Source organism: Sorex araneus, chromosome 2 (assembly GCF_027595985.1).
Source record: "Sorex araneus isolate mSorAra2 chromosome 2, mSorAra2.pri, whole genome shotgun sequence".
NCBI classification, from domain to species: domain Eukaryota; kingdom Metazoa; phylum Chordata; class Mammalia; order Eulipotyphla; family Soricidae; genus Sorex; species Sorex araneus.
The window spans coordinates 264,503,167-264,517,719 of NC_073303.1; the positions used below are offsets into that span (position 1 = coordinate 264,503,167).

Sequence of the window (14,553 nt, forward strand, 5' to 3'; positions counted from 1 at the left end):
GGGTGGGGGAGGACCATATTGAACCACTGGGATACAAACGAGCTGGCCACACGCAAGGCATGCACCTTAGCTCTTGGACTCTCTGTTTTAATCTCCACAGCCCTCTGCCAACTGCACCCTAAAAGAGATGTTTGAACTCTTCCGCTAAGTGTAACTCACTGTGAGTCAGCACCTCTGATGGAACCTGATTATCTCTGATTTCTAGGAGGCTAGAAGGCAAGGACAAAAGAAAACAGGGGGGTGGGTACCTTACTGAGGCCAGAGTGATAGTGCAAGTCAGACACTTGCCTTGTACAACCGACCCACCGGGTTTTGATCCTGGACACCTTATATGGTTCCCTGAGCACCCCAGGAGTGATCCCTGAGGGCAGATCCAGAGCAAGCCTTGAGCACCTCCAGGAGTGTCCCTATAGGACACTACAAAAAAAAAACCCAAGGCCCTTGCTTATTGTTTGATGGATATAGAATTTCATTTTGGGAAGGTGAAGAAGATTTGAATATGATGTTAATAATTATTACCAAACGTGAATTTACTTACTGTCATAGTACTACATGTACTCCGTAGAATTAAAAGTGATTCAAATGTTCAATTTCATGTAAATTTTATCACCAGAATTAAAAGGCTTCATGTTTAGCACTTTAAATAAAATTTCATCAGGTAAAAGATAGTGTATTGTTTAAATATTGGACTTTGGTAGTGGCTGTGGTTTGGTAACATTTTGAAGAAGTGTGAATTGTAACCCTGATACATATGTAGTCATTTAACCCAAATTAGCTCACCAACAAAAAATACAAATATGCAGAAGAAGTATGTCCCCGAGAACCTGGGTTTTAGGAGAACAGAGCTAGGAGTCAGTCTGGGTCTTTCCCTAATTTCTCCATCTTGCCTTTGGGCAAAGTCCTCCTTGTCCTTGGGCCTTACATTCCACTTTAGCAAGACTTGGCAAATAGCCTTCCTCTTCAAACTTATGTTCTCCCTTGAACACTATCTCACTTGCTTTTTTCCTCTCTGGAGAAGCTTGTGTTCTCTCCTGAACATGTATTTCTTTTCTCTACCCCCTCTCATATTTTAAGGTAGGGTTCATTCAGTGAAAGCCTTCTTGCTTCAGTAAAACAAAATAACTAAAATGTGGTGAATCACCAACCACAGCTCCAGGAAGAGCGCTAATTGTGTGGTCTGTGCGGAGTCAGAAGCACGTCCTGGTCCTGAAGGCCTCCTGCTAGGCCTGGACACGATGCTGGCGAGTTCAGTAGGCCAGAACTTGTTCCACGCCCTCCAATAGAAGTGGTTCTGTGACTCCCAGAGGAACACCTGCAGACTGAGTGCAAGGGCTTGACTCCAACCTCACCTCCACTTTCCGTTGTCCTGGGAGGTTGCCTTGTGGCCTTTGGAACTGAGTCTAAGCCGGGAAGTTGGCATCAAGGACTGCCTGATAAACTACAATGATTTGCTGAGCTTCCTTTGTCCTCTTTCTCTCTTTCGTGATAAAGAAGCTACTGAGTATTAAGTATTAGTTTTAGTGCACTGAAACATGGGCTCTGAAACAGGTGCTCAAGAGCTGCTAGCTGTCTACATGGCTGCCGAGCCATTTCCATGGGATTACCATGATTCATGGAGATGGTCATGTATCCAGACAGTCAAAGGGCATAAGAGACAGGTGAACACTGCACTGACCTGTGACAGCTCTCTGTCCTGTTACAGTATCAGCCAGGTACTCCTCCTTTGAGATTGGCGATCAGAAGCATATACTGCCTCCCTTGTACTTCCACACCATTTTCCTTGCTAATGAGTATTCTGCCTCATGAAATTGTGTGACAAATGTTTATTTGCTGGCTGCCTAGAAACCTGACACGGCCAGTGGACTTGGCAGTTGTGCCAGGAAGTAGGTGCTTTTGCTAAGCAGAGTTGCTCTTTTGTACTTGTTCTAAGTTTAATCATTTCTGAATGACAACCAATGAGGTGACAGGCTGGGCAGAGGGTTTGTAACCTGGAAGTTAGATAATGTGTAGGCTGTGCCAGAATGCCCGGGTGAGATTTCAACACAGTGCTTTTGCCAAAGTGTGTCTGCTGAGCTACAAAGTAGGACGGGAACCACCATGGGCAAAAGGACATTTTTGCTTCTGATCCTGGGGGTCATTGGAGCATGGTACGTGTACATGCCCCTCCCAGATAACATCGAAGAGCCCTGGGCAGTGCTGAGCATGGAAACATATTTCAAAACTGTATCAAACTTGGTAAGTAGAATTTTGTTGACTCGGAATATTAAGTAATTTAATCTTTTAGATAATTTTTTTGCTGTCTTGGACTTTAGTTCTTTAGGTTTTCTGACTGATTTGAAGCCCCACATTTTCCTGGCTTCACTTCCTTCAAGCAGGATCTGTTCTGCTACTCACCCCGGACACGATGCTCTACAGAGGGATTTCTGAGCAGGCTGCTTGGTAAAGTCGAGCGAGCCGGACAGAGTTTCCCAGCCCAGACAGCAGCTCTGGCTCTGCCCTAGCAGGCCGGTGCCGCCTGCCTTCTGCCGACTCCATAGCATTCACAGCAGCCATTTTCTCCTCTCACCTTCTCTGCACTGAGCTACCTGTGCTAGTAGGGACGCAGAGAGGACAAATACGCTGTGTGTGGGGGTGGGAAACACTGGCCGTGGGCAGGTCAGCCTCTGACCCACGGTCCTTTGGCAGCACACGCCACTGTCCTCTCACAGGGGCCTCCCCCAAGACCGCGTCCCCCAGAGGTCATGGGCAGTCGAGAGAGGTGAGCAGTGGGGAAATGGGTGGGCTGTGGGGAAGAGGGCCTGGCTGACTGACAAAGCTGTCCCCCGACACTGGGGATGTCAGGGAAAACAGTGTAGACAGTGGGAGCAAGAAAACAATGCAGAGTGAGGAAAACACCCTACACAAACAAGCCACACACCATGCATGGGGAGGATTGTCACGTGTCTGCTGGCCTGCTATGAGCACAGGGGTGAGGGGTCTCTGGTACACAGCCTCCACTGGCCATTTCTGCTGGGTAGGGCCGGGGTCTGTGGCAACACAAAGTCTTTTTGTGCCAGGATAGGGGTGTGTCTTGCCTCATCTTCTGCGGAAAGTTCCCTCCTCAACCCACTCAGACCAGCAGGTCAGATCCACCTACTGCTAGAAATCTCTGCCTCATCTTGCACAACAGCTACCATATGTGAGGTGAACCTAGCGGCCTTCACTCGGCGTGTCTGAGAGCCACAGGGTGATGCCTTAAAGTCGCCTGTTGATCCTGTTCTCCCACCTGAATCTAAGCTCACTCATGCAAGGAACTTGGTTTTTCTTCACACACACAAAGGAAAGCAAGAGTTTGCCAGGTGGCCGTACCCTGTAACCCTCTAGGGCAGTAGTGGCTGTGTTAGGCCCTGAGCTGTGGAGACTTTGCAGTCCTCCTGGTGTCTCCCTGACCTGTGCCTGGGCACTGCTGCGCTGGTGCTCATGACGAGCCCTGCTCTTGCCTCTCTTCTCAGATGCTGTTGGCTGAGCTGTTGGGAATCAGCCATTACATGACCAGTGCCATGTTCCTCATGAGCTTCCTGGAAACCCCACCGACTTCTGATGAAAACGTCACTGTGGTGGACACCACTTTCCACAATGTCCCTGTTCGTGTCTATGTACCAAAGAGGAAGACTGAGACACCCCGGAGAGGCTTATTTTATATCCATGGTGGTGGTTGGTGTTTGGGAAGTGCTGGTATGTCACCGCATTGAAATTTTTTAGCTTAACATGCAATCTACTCAGTTACTGATTCCAACAAATCATGAAGACATATCTGCTAAACAGTATTCCAGAAAAACAACATTTCAGATATCTGAAAGTGATTTATTTAACATATTTTTAATTTAGAAGAATTTTTAAAACTATATCCCTGCAAGACAAAATAGTCAATAATAAATGACAAAAGTAAAATCTGTAGCCAGTCTAAAGCAAGAAATCTTATTTTGAACTTAGACATTCATTACTAAACTCATCAGCTGCTGTTCCAGTGAAAGTTGAAAGGAAGTGAGTTGACAGTGGAGGGAAGTGAAGAAAGGAGATGGTGACTCCAGACTTTCAGCAAACTTAGTGGTGAAGGAGCAAGAAAATGGAAGTAGATGAGAAAGATGCATAGAGTTTAGCAAAGTTGCTTTACTGTCATCTCTAAAAATACCTATTTTAATGTTTATTTTGTGTATTGAATATGTTTCTGTGTGTACAATACTTAGGATGCACAATATGCGATTCACTTAGATACTGTAAAGTCTGTCTTTAATCATGTACCTTGTGCATTTAGCCTTTCCATGTTTTTGCTCTATCTGCGGGTGGTCGGCCAGCATGTCTTTGGTAGAGGTGTGGTTAGTAACTGTGGGTCACTGGATGGGCTCTGGGACCTGTCAAATGCAGGGGACCAACGTGAGTCCTGGGAGGGGCACCTGGGCCCTCACACAGAGCAGGTGGCGCCTGGGTCCTCGCACAGTGTGAGGGAGATTGTCTCGCATGATCCTGTCTCTCCCCTGCAGTGAGGTCATGTTTCCAGCATAAAGTCTGGCCACACTGGGGTTCGGCCAGCTCCAGAGTGCCCTGCCGACACACTACTTCAGAGATCTTTCCCACAAGTCTGGGCACGTTTGCTTCAGCTGAGGAAGCAGATAATAGCACCCTCAAACACAGTGCATTTGTCTGATACTTTCTATTTCCACGTTAGAGAAAGGGACAGTACATGTGCCCTAAATAAAATGAAATAAGATTAAAATAAAAGGTGCTATTCGTGGTGGAGGGCAAAGAAAGCATCACCTCCATGTGTGTCTGACCTTGGGCCCTGGCTTAGAGCCAGGTCTGCCCTCTTCTCTCAGCCCACCTGCTGTGTCCTCTGACAATCTCACTCCCTCTACCTACCCCTTGACACATTCCTCGAAGTCCTGCGAAGGGTCTGACATGCCAGTGGGAACCGTAGCCAATCCCAGCAGCACACTGCGCCCCATCTCATCCGACACCAGCTCACAGCCCTTCGTACCTGCCGAGACAGGAACTGGCCGGCTGCTCTGACTCGCCCTCTAGCCTGCACATCGCTGCTCTTGTTTCTGGCCTGCCCTCCTCCCTTCTGTGTCCAGAGCCTGACCTCCTGAAGGCCAGCAAGCTAAGGCCGGTGTCTATTTCTTCAGCACCCAACGCCTGCTAAGTGAAGGGAGGTGAGGCTCATTTTGAGAATGAAACTGGTCAGAGATGTGCCACACAACACTTCGGGGAAAGACGGAAGACTGGCAACTAGCCTATGAAAGGGCACCAAGGAAAGATAGGTTCTGTAGGAGGCTGTGGGGCCAGGTACACTTGCCCACAGCGTTCCAGGGGGCCTTCTCCTGTGTTGAAAGAGACCATCCACTTGCTCACAGTCTCTGACTTCAATTTCTTTTCTTGCAGAGCTTTCTAGCTATGACCTTCTGTCAAGACGGACCGCCCACAGACTGAATGCTGTGATCATTTCCACCAAGTAAGAACGGTGCAGGTGCTGGGTGCAGGGGTTGGGTGCCTTCTCTTGGCACCAATGTCATTTCTCGGTTGGTGACATGCAATGCTAGTGACATCTAGGAAGCATAAAAGAGTAGAAAACTCGAGCTTGATGTGACGAAGATGGGTTAGAGGGGAGAGAGCTGCCATGGTGGGCAGCCACGAACTGTCTCACCAAAGGAGGTCCTGGCCCCTCAGCACCACGGAGGTCAAAAGGGGGGCATAGGTCATGAACTGGGTCCACAGGCTTCACCTAAGCTGACTTACGCTCTAAGTAACTTGAGAATATATGTAAAAGCTACCTCAAGAAAGTCTAGACTCATAACCAATGAAAGAAGCAAACCAAATGTGAATGAATAGAGTAACCCAAAACCTATGAAAAGAAACTTTTTCTTGGCCCTGTGCTCCCTTGGTCACTAGATTAATTTGGAACATCATGTTAAAAAGTTAATAATGAAGTAAACGTGCAGAGATAGTGACATTCTGGGAGAAGTTTCGTTAGGGGAAGTTATCTGCTGTTTTACCCTTAAGCCTAATTCGAGGTTGGCATTCAAGCCTTTTCCTGCATAAAATTGAGACTTGTAAAAACTTTTCTATTCTGTATTTTGAGTTCTAACAACCCCAAATATCAGGAATGATAAAGGAAATTTTACTTTTGATTTTAGGGTTATAAAGTCTGTGCATTCATGCACAGTTTTAAACATTAACTTGATTGTGGTTCCGTTGTGTAGTGTAACACAGGGAGAGAGACTTCTCACATGTGTTGCATACAGGGACACTGAGCAAAGACAGGAACTGAAATAAAACAAAACTGAACCAGTGGCTGACCTTCAGAAGGGCAGGGGAAGGGGTGAGTGAGGCGGTGACAAGGTCATTGTGTGCTGAGGGGGCGAGTGGGTGAGACTTGATGCAGTGAGACTGAGTCCTTGTCGTGCAGTGGGATTCAGTGTAGATGACAAGCAATAACCACTCAGAAATGAAGTTGACCTGTTTGTTATTCTGTCTGCAGCTACAGGCTAGCACCTAAATATCACTTTCCAGCTCAATTTGAAGATGTATATAACTCATTAAAGTGGTTCTTACGTCAAGATGTCCTTCAAAAATATGGTGTGGACCCTACAAGGGTCGGAATTTCTGGAGACAGTGCTGGAGGGAATTTAGCCGCTGCAGTGAGTCAGCAGGTAGGACTCTGAGCCATGGCTCACTTCTTAAGACTTTCTGCACTTACTTGTTTAGACACAATACCAGTGGAATATGCTGATATAAAACAGCAATTATTTGCATTAGAGAGATGTAGAGATTAATATTGAGAACATTTACAACCCGGTTCTTCTCTCCTATCCTTTAAAAAAATTTAAAATAATGAAAGCTCCTTCACATTAATTGACTTCAACATAATTAGTATGGTTGACTAAGGAGTACCATGTTTTCTCATATCAAGGAATATGTATGTGCATGTGTGTGTATGTGCATGTGAGTGTGTGTGTTTGTGAATGTGAGGTACAGTTGCCACCACTGGGAACTGAAGTGCAACCAGCATGCTCCAGTGCAGTGCAAACCTGTGGTGTAACTGCTCTCAGAGAGTGGAGTGGACAGGTTCAGGGATAATACTCTTTGAGGAAGAATGCTCACTTTCCGGTACCCATCACAGCTCTTTTCCTATATCAGTGAGCTAGACCTGCATCCCTAAGCTACCAGTGTAAAGTGGCACATAATTGCTTATCTTGATCAATCACAGGAAAAAGGTGTTGATACTAGTACCAGGGAGAGGGCTTCTAGGCTGGAGCATGTGCCTGGATGGATTCAGGTTTGCGTTCAGCACCCCTTGGTCCACAAGTCTTGAACCAGGGAGTGGCCCCCAAGCACTGCTGGCTGTGGCCCCCAAACAAACAAATGAAAGAACCAGTTTGAATGCTAATGATCTGACCTAAGAAATGAACCGGTCACTCCTGGCTCAAAAACCATGTTGCAACAGGACAAACTGACTCATCTATTTCCAAATGAAAATGCAATTTAATAGCTAATCATAAAAGCTGCATTTGAATCTATTTAAATCTATTTTGAAGACTACACGAACACAATTGTTGGTTTTGTTGATTGTATTTCTTTTTATTTGCATTTTAAAATGTGTAAATTTGGGCCCTTCATATGTTGGGAAGCTTCCTCCTTGCAGCCATGGAAAGGTCCATGCCCTGTGTCTGCTCTAAATAGCCTGCAGAGCAGCTATCTGCCATTTCCAAACAACTGGGAAACTCCAACAGTAACTCCAACAGTAAAAGTAACTCCGACAGTAACAGTAACAGTAACAGTGACTCCAACAGGGTGCAGGAGTCAGGGATTAGGGCCTGGAGTTCCAACGAGAACTCGCTGCCTCTGAGGCCCTCTGCTGATGCTCACAACCGCAGTGACATGTCCGTGGACTCTGACCTAAGAGCTGAAACTCTGGGTAAGACAGAATGTTCTGGAAAGCCTCGGAGCACTAATAAGACATGAGAAGTGTGTAGTACAAGATTTCTTTTCAAGAATTAAGAAACACCCAAGTAACTTCAGCTTCCAGTGCCCTTCCTGCCCCGGGGAACAGGCTCTGGACCAATGTGAGCTGCGGGAGCTCTGAGGAGTGTCAGGCAGGCTTAGGTGCAGTCTGGGGAGTACTGAGTTCTCTGAGATACGGTTCTGATTTCTGTCTGTCTGAGATCTGACCTCATGGCATGCCAGGCTTATTTTAAAATGTGTTTCTGACTGTCTTTATATAAAAACTATTGTTTGGTAATAATAGTGAGTTTTGTTGAAATATTGAATGCAATCAAAGTGAAAGTAAAGTGAAATTTATCAGTTACACCGGCCAGGGGTGGGGCAGGGGTGGGAGGCTAGGGGTGTGGGGGGGTTAGGGGTGTGGGAGGACGGGTTGGAGCTATACTGTGATTCTTGATGGTGGAATATGTGCACTGGTGAAGGGATGGGTGTTCGAGCATTGTATAACTGAGACTTAAACTCGAAAACTTAGTAACTTTCACATGGTTACTCAATACAAAAATTTAAAATAAAAAAGAAAGAAAGAAAGAAATTAAATGACAAAAAAAACTATTGTTTGAACAATGGCTTTAAATTGTTTTCAGCTCCTCCGGGACCAAGATGTCAAGGTGAAAGTCAAGGTCCAGGCCCTAATCTACCCTGCCCTCCAGGCTCTTGATTTTGACTTGCCATCCTACCATGAAAACGCACACTTCCCGGTTCTGCCCCGGTGGCTCATGGTCAGGCTCTGGAGCGAGTATTTCACTACAGACAGGTCCCTGGAGAAAGCCATGTCCTCCAACCAGCATGTTCCCCCGCAGTCCGGGCACCTGCTCAGGTTTGCTAACTGGAGCGCCCTGCTGCCCGAGAGGTTTCTGCAAGGACACGTCTATGAGAATCGAGCTCTCGGCAGTTCTAAGCTGGCAAACAAGTACCCAGGCTTTCTGGACGTGCGGGCAGCCCCCCTGTTGGCTGACGACACACAGCTGCATGGCTTGCCCCAGACCTACGTCCTCACCTGTCAGTATGATGTCCTGAGAGACGACGGGGTCATGTACGTCACCCGCCTGCGCGATGCTGGGGTGCAGGTGACCCACGACCACATTGAGAATTGCTTCCATGGAGTGCTTACCAGTGGGCTCAAGCTTGGATATAGGCTAGAAAACCAGTACATCAATTGGCTACGTGAAAATCTCTAGGAGGCATCTGAGCAGTGCTTGAGAGAAACTGCAAGTCTGACAGGACAGAAGTTGGTGGATATCAAAGACCTGGTGTCCGAAGTGATGTTCTGTCTGTGACCTTGCTGAGGACCCGATGGCAACACGGCGTGTGCCCTTGGCCATGGACCACTGCCACTTGGTCCCTAATCCTCACATTTCTTACTCATCCTTCTGCCATGTTTCCGCTGATGCTGACCATTCCTTAGGGCCCACTCACAGCCCTAGTTTCAGAATTGCCCATGGTGTTACTGCTGAAAGAGAGTGTTTGAAAGTGCTGTGGCCTTGGAGCTTTGGCTGGCCTGGGCCTGGAGCCCTGTGGCACATTTCAAAGTCCACGTCTTTCAACATTGTGCCCTCTGTCTCTCAGTAGAATCATGTGAGTGCCCAGGTCTCAGCACTGCAGGGAACAGCAGCCAGAGTAATCTCTGGGGTTGTGGGGAGGGTGTTGGGACTGTCTAACCTAGACAGACCCCACGGCTCACCTCTCGCATGGAAGTCAGACGTGGGGACAAGGTCCCACCTACAGAGCAAGCAGTGAACCAGTTGCAGGGAAACTGGTTCTGTGCTGTCCCGCCAGCAGTGGGCAACCACTAGAAAACAGCAAGGCTTCCGGAGACGCTGCCCATGCATCCAGATCTCAGCTCTGGCTCAGGCCCCAGCCGCCGTGCTGCTTTGCAAGCTGAGGCTTAGCGAGCCCAGGCTAGACGCCAGGCGAGCACAGCCGCCACTTCTGCACCTGAGATCCAGCCAGCAGAGCGTTCCTGCAAGACTTGCGAACACGTGTACTGTTTAATGTCTCGTGGTGTGGGCCTGCACAGGATCCGTGGTTTGACCTGAGCAAAACACCCCCTGTAGAAATGATTCTCTTTGAAGCGAAAAAATCATTGCCAGCAGACAGGAAACCCCCAAGCGTCCCTCCCCCTACTAGCATGAAGAGTTCCGTTCCTTGTCGGAAGGAAGCAGGCACCGGGGTCAGTTTCCAGGGGGTGCACGCATAGGAGATCACGCCCCTTTCCCATGCACCTCAGTGTGATGTGTGTTTCTGATTCTGGGGGTAGGGCGTGGTTTCTCTCTCTTTCACTGCCCACTCTTCATCCTTTGCTTCCCTTATGTTGGTGGGATTGTGTCATCCCCCAATATAAGTGATCATGTCTGCCTCAGGGTGGGGCCAAGACAGTCTGCACAAAAAGATAACCCAAATATGGACACAAGTCACAACCGAGAGTCTTAAGAAAGCTACATAAATGATGTGATGGAAGAAGCCCGTCTTAATGGGTTTTGGGAATTTCCACCTGAAGTTAGAGTAGAGCCTTGTAGGATAACACTTTCTGCCCTGCCACAGGGAGCTTAGGTTTGTTGGGTTACTCTTTTCACAGTGCTCCTATTCCTCTGTGTCTATTTGTAACCTCATTCTTTGTGCTCTGCTTCCCCAACCTGTGAATCACCTTGGTCTCCTAATCAGACTCTGTTGACGTATAAATATTGCTTTTCTCTTCTCCATAAGCCCTTTGCACAGTCATTTCAGAGCAAAGTCCTTTTTCTATGGACACAGGATGACAGGTAATTCTAAGCTTTTGTATCTTGGGAGTTAATTGACTGAATGATATTCACTCCTGGGCATCTGTTCTCTCGACTTAAACCTCAGTTGCCCTTACTTCCTAGCACCCAAAAGCAGGTTTCCGACAAGGGACTGGATGGACCCAGTGCAAGCTGTGAGCTACCCTGGTATCAAAATAGTCCAGGCCAAAGTGCCATAATACTTAACTATAAGTTAAGAGCAAGGTCGTGGACCTTGATTCTGTCGTGGTCCAAAAGGGAACAGCTGGATTATGACCCTGCTAGGATTTGGGAAGATTAATCTGGCCTGAGCACTGTAGTCTGAGATTTATAGTAAGATGTCCCCAGGAGAGCCACCCTACAGGATTAATATATCTCTTACTGTGTCCAAGCAAAATAACCACTATTAAGAAATAGAATAAAGACGTTAATTAAGATGTTAATTGAGTTATGGACTAAGGAAAGAAGAAAAACCCCTAAGTGGCATTTTGCCCTTGAGCCTGATCTGCAATCAGGAAGGGCTTTGATATGTGGATGGGAGTTGGTGAGAGACTAGAGTGGAGACTGAGGCTTCGAGATGGAGCACAGAGAGAGGAGCATGGGGCCCAGGAGGAGACAGGAATGAGGGGCAGTGTGAGACAGGAGTGGGGAGCTCAGTGAGACTGGGACAGCGTGTGGGGAGAATGGAAACATGGCACCTGATCTTCACCCAGCCTGGTGGCCCTGCTCCCGCCGTCATGGTGTTTGGTGGCGGCTGCACGCCAGGGTGGGGAAGCCGCCGAGACCACCGAATGCAGGCACCAGAGAGAGCCAGGGGCTTCCCTAGTCGTCTCGTGATTGCACAGAGCAAGGAGAGGTGTGTCCTTCCCCACAGATGCAAGGTCCACGGGTGCGTCTGCAGAGGGAGATAGGCTGGGCAGCTCCCACCTTCCTCTCACAGCTGGGTCCTCAGGCCGAGTCACCAGGACGGGCTGCCACCCGCCACCTGCTGCAGCCCTCACCCAGACAGCGTGGCTCCCACACCGCGGGCTCCCCAGAGTGTTCCCTCCCTCCCTTGGCCCTTTCCACGGCCCCAACTACGCCCTCACCTTCCTGCCTGCTCCCTGAGCTGTGTCTCAAGGGTGCTAGGGAACAAGCACGCAGACCCACAGGTAAGGTGCTCCGAGCTGAGGAATAAACATCAAACAAAAAGGGAAAGAGGAATGAGATGGGCTTCAAGGCTTTGGGTTAGCCACACACCACAGAAAATTCTGAAGCAGAAGGAAAGAGAAGAAAAGGAAAAATCCAGTTACCTAAAGAAATTTCCAAAGAAATACTTCCAATACTAGAGCATGGTGTTTTATCACCTCTAAAATGATCAGAAACACTTTTGAGAACTTTGTTTATTCAGTTTTGTCTTTAACGGGGCAATGACCAAGATGTGTTCAAGAGAGACCAGAGAGTGAGAGCAGGGAAAGGCACTTGCCTTGCATGCAGCTGACCTGGGTTTGATCCCCAGAACCTCACAGCATTCCCTGAGTCTCATTGGGAGCACACAGCCAAGAGTAAGCCCTGAGCACTGTTGGCCCAGCAGCCACTTCACTAAAAAATACATAAATAAAATACTTGGTTCTTTTTAATAAATGGTGAATGAAAAACAGTCACATTAGAGCTTTGTGGGAAACCTGTTCAACAATGGAACAAACTTTTAAGTTTTTAAATGTGAAAATTGATTCTTTAGAAAACCCGAAACATACATTCATGATCTCAAAATTCCATAGACCATCGATTTCTCGAGCAGGTTCAGTAACCTCTCCATTCATCCTATCCCTGAGATTTTAGAAGCCTCTTCCCAAAGATTCTGCATTGGAGGCTCTTTCAGGGTCAGGGGAATGAGACCCAGCTTGTTACTGGCTTTAGCATATGAATACACCATGGGAAGCTTGGGAGGCTGTCCCATGTGGGCAGGAAACTCTCAGTAGCTTGCTAGTTTCTCCCAGAGGGAGAAGGAGGTTTTAAGATATCCGAGACCTCACACTTCTGGTGGCTTGCTTTTAAGTCTCTCGATGTTGGCCATTGATGGGATTACACACACCTGGTTTCTTCTGCTGGTACCTTCATTCATGAGGCTTGTCCGAACATGTGGAGAGGGGCCTTGAGCATGGCTGTGGCTAGGTTCTGGTGGTTCAGCCGCCAGGAGCTCTGCTTGGGGCGGGGAGGGAAGTTGGAGCCCATCCTCTCCGAGGGGCCCCAGGGAAGACAGCCAGGGGTGCTGCCAAAAGTCTCTCAGGTAAGGTAAACATACATCACCAAATCAAAATTTGTGAATCTGAGAGCAGTTTGACAATGGCCAAGCACTGCGTTTTCATTATAAAAGTGTAGTGTCTGGGTTCCAAGAAGGAATCCACCAAATTCTGGAAACTTCTATCACAGGAAACTGAAGGGAACATACCCTTCATGAAGCAATGATATCAAATCCAGAGAGATTGGTTTCCCAGGAAATCGTGTTTGTACATTTCTCACTGTATTTCTCGGCACCGGAGCAAGTCTCGGGTTAAACTGGGCTGGCACCAGAATTCCTGCAGCCAGCCCTGATGTACACACAGACAAGCCGTCAGGGCACAGATGAGGCTCCACAGTCAGGCAAACAAGCTGGCATGTCTGACCTCTTCACACCTGCACCCCGGACTTGCTCTTCAAGCCCATGTTCTCCCTTGGACACATATGTTGCCTGCTTGTCTGTTTCTTTCCTTGCTTTGTCCACTCTGGAAAAGCCTGTGTCCACTCTCGTGTGCTTTTCTCTCTCCCTTCACACCTAATAGGTTTAAATACAGACTTTGCTTCACAAAAAAACGGTAAAATAAAGTAGCGATCTGCGCCCCAGCTGGCAAAAGCCCCAGAGGTCTGAGGCCAGGACACTGCCTCTGCGTGTGAAAGTGCAGGCCTGGCGTGTGGTGCAGCATGACTCAGGGGAGCACTGGGTGTGAGAGCCAGTGCTCGCCTTCCAGGCCCTCTGGGCACCAGTTGTGAGCACTCGGGGATGGACACAGAGGAGTGGTCCTGCACGCCCATTGGTGCCTGCTCTGTCGCCCTTCAAATGAAGGTGTGTGGGCTGGCAATGGGTGTGGGGTGGGGTGGGAATTACGTGAACTTAAACCACCATCGCCAGTGCACAATTCAAACACAGCAATCAATATAGATTATGGGGAAGTAAGTAGAAACACTTTCAACTACAACAAAGATTGCTGATGCAGCCCGGGAGATGTGCACTTGGCAGCCCACCCACTTGGTGCCCCCCTCCTGACCCATGTAATCAGCGCTCTGCACTCTGAGCAGAGGCAGGTGCCCTGGACGGCTGGAGAAGGGCCGGAAAGTGTCTCTGAGTGTGTAAAAACACAAAAAAGAAAGGGACCAGCGGGGCTCTATCTCTCCCTCTTCCCGCGTTCGGTAGTCTCACTCTGCTTCCCCACCCCAGGGGAGGTTGATGGTGATGATGAGGCAGGTGAAGGAAGGAAGAAGGCCAAACTGGTTGCTCGATCAGTTTATTTCGTTCTCTCTCTCTGCTTCTTTCCCGGTTCTCGATCTCTCTCTCTGGATCTTCTTCTATCCACTTTCTGCCCCGCTTGCTCTCACTTCTTATACCTGGTGCTCTGCTTATGAGTGTGCTACTGTGCTCTCTTCTGTCTCTCTGTGTCTGTCTCTCTGTGTCTGTCTCTCTCACTCTCTGTCTCTCTCTCTGTCTCTCTGTCTCCTTCTTGCTCTGTCTCCTTCTTCCTCTGTC

The 14,553-nt window shown here is 48.2% G+C and overlaps 1 protein-coding gene across 1 annotated transcript; it reads left to right on the forward strand.

Annotated features, from left to right (window-relative positions):
• The first annotated feature begins 2,097 nt into the window (after nucleotides 1-2,097).
• On the forward strand, nucleotides 2,098-9,215 carry LOC129402539 (arylacetamide deacetylase-like). The gene is made up of 5 exons (XM_055129487.1): nucleotides 2,098-2,235; nucleotides 3,492-3,714; nucleotides 5,419-5,488; nucleotides 6,515-6,686; nucleotides 8,622-9,215. The coding sequence occupies exons 1-5, from the start codon at nucleotides 2,098-2,100 to the stop codon at nucleotides 9,213-9,215; spliced, it is 1,197 nt and encodes a 398-aa protein (XP_054985462.1).
• The last annotated feature ends 5,338 nt before the right edge of the window (nucleotides 9,216-14,553 follow it).

What these genes read in the sequence shown, in the direction of transcription:
- LOC129402539 (XM_055129487.1), top strand. Translation starts at nt 2,098, where the DNA reads ATGGGCAAAAGGACATTTTTGCTTCTGATCCTGGGGGTCATTGGAGCA. An exon ending in TTGGTGTTTGGGAAGTGCTG is followed by an intron (nt 3,715 to 5,418) that starts GTATGTCACCGC and finishes CTTTTCTTGCAG; the next exon opens with AGCTTTCTAGCTATGACCTT. An exon ending in GCTGTGATCATTTCCACCAA is followed by an intron (nt 5,489 to 6,514) that starts GTAAGAACGGTG and finishes TTCTGTCTGCAG; the next exon opens with CTACAGGCTAGCACCTAAAT.